This window comes from Apaloderma vittatum, unplaced genomic scaffold (assembly GCF_000703405.1).
Source record: "Apaloderma vittatum isolate BGI_N311 unplaced genomic scaffold, ASM70340v1 scaffold4987, whole genome shotgun sequence".
Taxonomy (NCBI): domain Eukaryota; kingdom Metazoa; phylum Chordata; class Aves; order Trogoniformes; family Trogonidae; genus Apaloderma; species Apaloderma vittatum.
The window spans coordinates 1-1796 of NW_009724390.1; the positions used below are offsets into that span (position 1 = coordinate 1).

At 57.7% G+C, this 1796-nt stretch overlaps 1 protein-coding gene across 1 annotated transcript in view; it reads right to left on the minus strand.

Annotated features, from left to right (window-relative positions):
* Positions 1–501: 501 nt before the first annotated feature.
* LOC104276228 (A disintegrin and metalloproteinase with thrombospondin motifs 10-like) overlaps positions 502–1796 on the minus strand; it is a gene marked incomplete at both ends in the record, with an annotated part of 12599 nt that continues 11304 nt past the window's right edge. The window contains 2 exons of the mRNA XM_009872459.1: positions 502–678; positions 1338–1542. Of these exons, the coding sequence (XP_009870761.1) occupies positions 502–678; positions 1338–1542 (382 nt within the window). The remainder of the gene's footprint in view (positions 679–1337; positions 1543–1796) is intronic.

Here is a 1796-nt window from a genome sequence, read left to right on the forward strand (position 1 = left end):
ACCCCACCACATGCTCCCCTTCCCCACTGCCCGGCTGCTCCCCAGGTACCCGTGGGGGCCCTCCAACAACTTCTGTGGGGCCCTACCAGGCCAGGGAATCTCTCTGGGCCAGCTGTGCACTTCGGCTGCATCACAGAATCACAGAATGTCGGGGTTGGAAGGGATCTCTAGAGCTCACCCAGTGCCACCCCCTGCCAGAGCAGGGTCCCCCACAGGAACGCGTCCAGGTGGGTTGGAAAGTCTCCAGAACAGGAGACTCCACACCCTCTCTGGGTGGCCTGTTCTACTGTCACCCTCACAGTGAAAACGTTTTTCCTTATGTTTACGTGAAACGGCCTTCTGAGCCAAGCTGAGGCAAAGAACATTGACCCCGAGTCCTGCAGCCCCCACAAATAGCTGTGGTGGCCACATCGGGTTCTGCTTGTGGGTAAAGCCTCATGGGCACTACGATTGGAGGGGCTGGGGAGGCAGAGCCTTCTCCTTCGATAGGATTGTCCCTACCTCTCCCCACTCGCCAGTCACCCAGCGCGGCGGTGGGCAGCGCCGCAGGTTGCACCTCATGCTGGTCGGGGGCTTGGAGCCTTCGTGGCACTGGGAGGTGGGCAGAGTCACACTGTGGTCACCGCTTTTGCAGAGGACGATGCGGTGGCGGAAACCCGGTCCGCAGCTGGGGGTGCACTGTGGTGAGGAATCGCAGAATCACAGAACAGTTTTGGTTGGCAGAGACCTTCAAGATCATTGAGTTCAACTTTTGTTCCAGCCCTATAAACACCTCTAATGCATGTCCCTATAAGGAGGATGTACAGCAAAGAGCAGCACTGGCTCTCCCCACCAGGGTTCCCACCTCGTCTGTCTTCTGAGCCACAAGACATCTCCCACATTATGCTCTCCACGGCCAGCAGCCATCACTGATGCTCTGGCCCAGTGATGGACAGTGTCCTCCTAAGAACCCGGCCATCAGGGACTCACAGAATCACACAACGTTGGGGGTTGGAAGGGACCTTGAAAGATCCTCTTGTCCAACCCTCCTGCCAGAGCAGGGTCACCCAGGGCAGCCCCACAGGAACGCGTCCAGGCAGGTTGGAAAGTCTCCAGAGCAGGAGACTCCACACCCTCTCTGGGCAGCCTGGGCCAGGGCTCCGGCACCCGCACAGCAAAAAAGTTTTTCCTAGTGTTTATGTGGAACCTCCTGTGCTCCAGCTTGTACCCATTGCCCCTTGTCCTGTCACTGGACATCCCTGAGCAGAGCCTGGCTCCGTCCTCCTGACACTCGCCCTTTCCATATCTATAAACATGAATGAGGTCCCCCCTCAGTCTGGTGGGTGTTAAGCACTTACCTCAGACCAGTCCAGGGCAACCCACTCTGGAGGGCACGATTGGTTATTGCATGGCTCAAGCATCTTTGGCCGTGGAGGGGTGCAAGAAGCATCATCCAAAGTCTTCTCCTCGGTGGCAGAGATCTTACGCTTGCAGAAGATGCTGCGCGTGCGGACGCCTTCGTTGCAACTTCGGCTGCATTCAGACCAGTTCCCAATCACCCACCTGGAGACAGGCAAAGCAGCAAAGTCGTGAGGGGTGTGGTGCTCCATGCTTGTCCCCATAGTCCTGTCCATGGCTCTATTCCTAGTCTGGCCACAGCCTCCCAGGAAGCTCTGGTTGAACCACAGAGTTCCCCCACATCTCCCTTTTCCCTTCAAGAGAAGGGCAAGGACCAGCCAGGGAGGGGCTGGGACAATCTCTGAGGGATGGTGCCGAGTCCCAAAGGACCGATGGAGAAAGGTCCTTTGTGCAAGCAG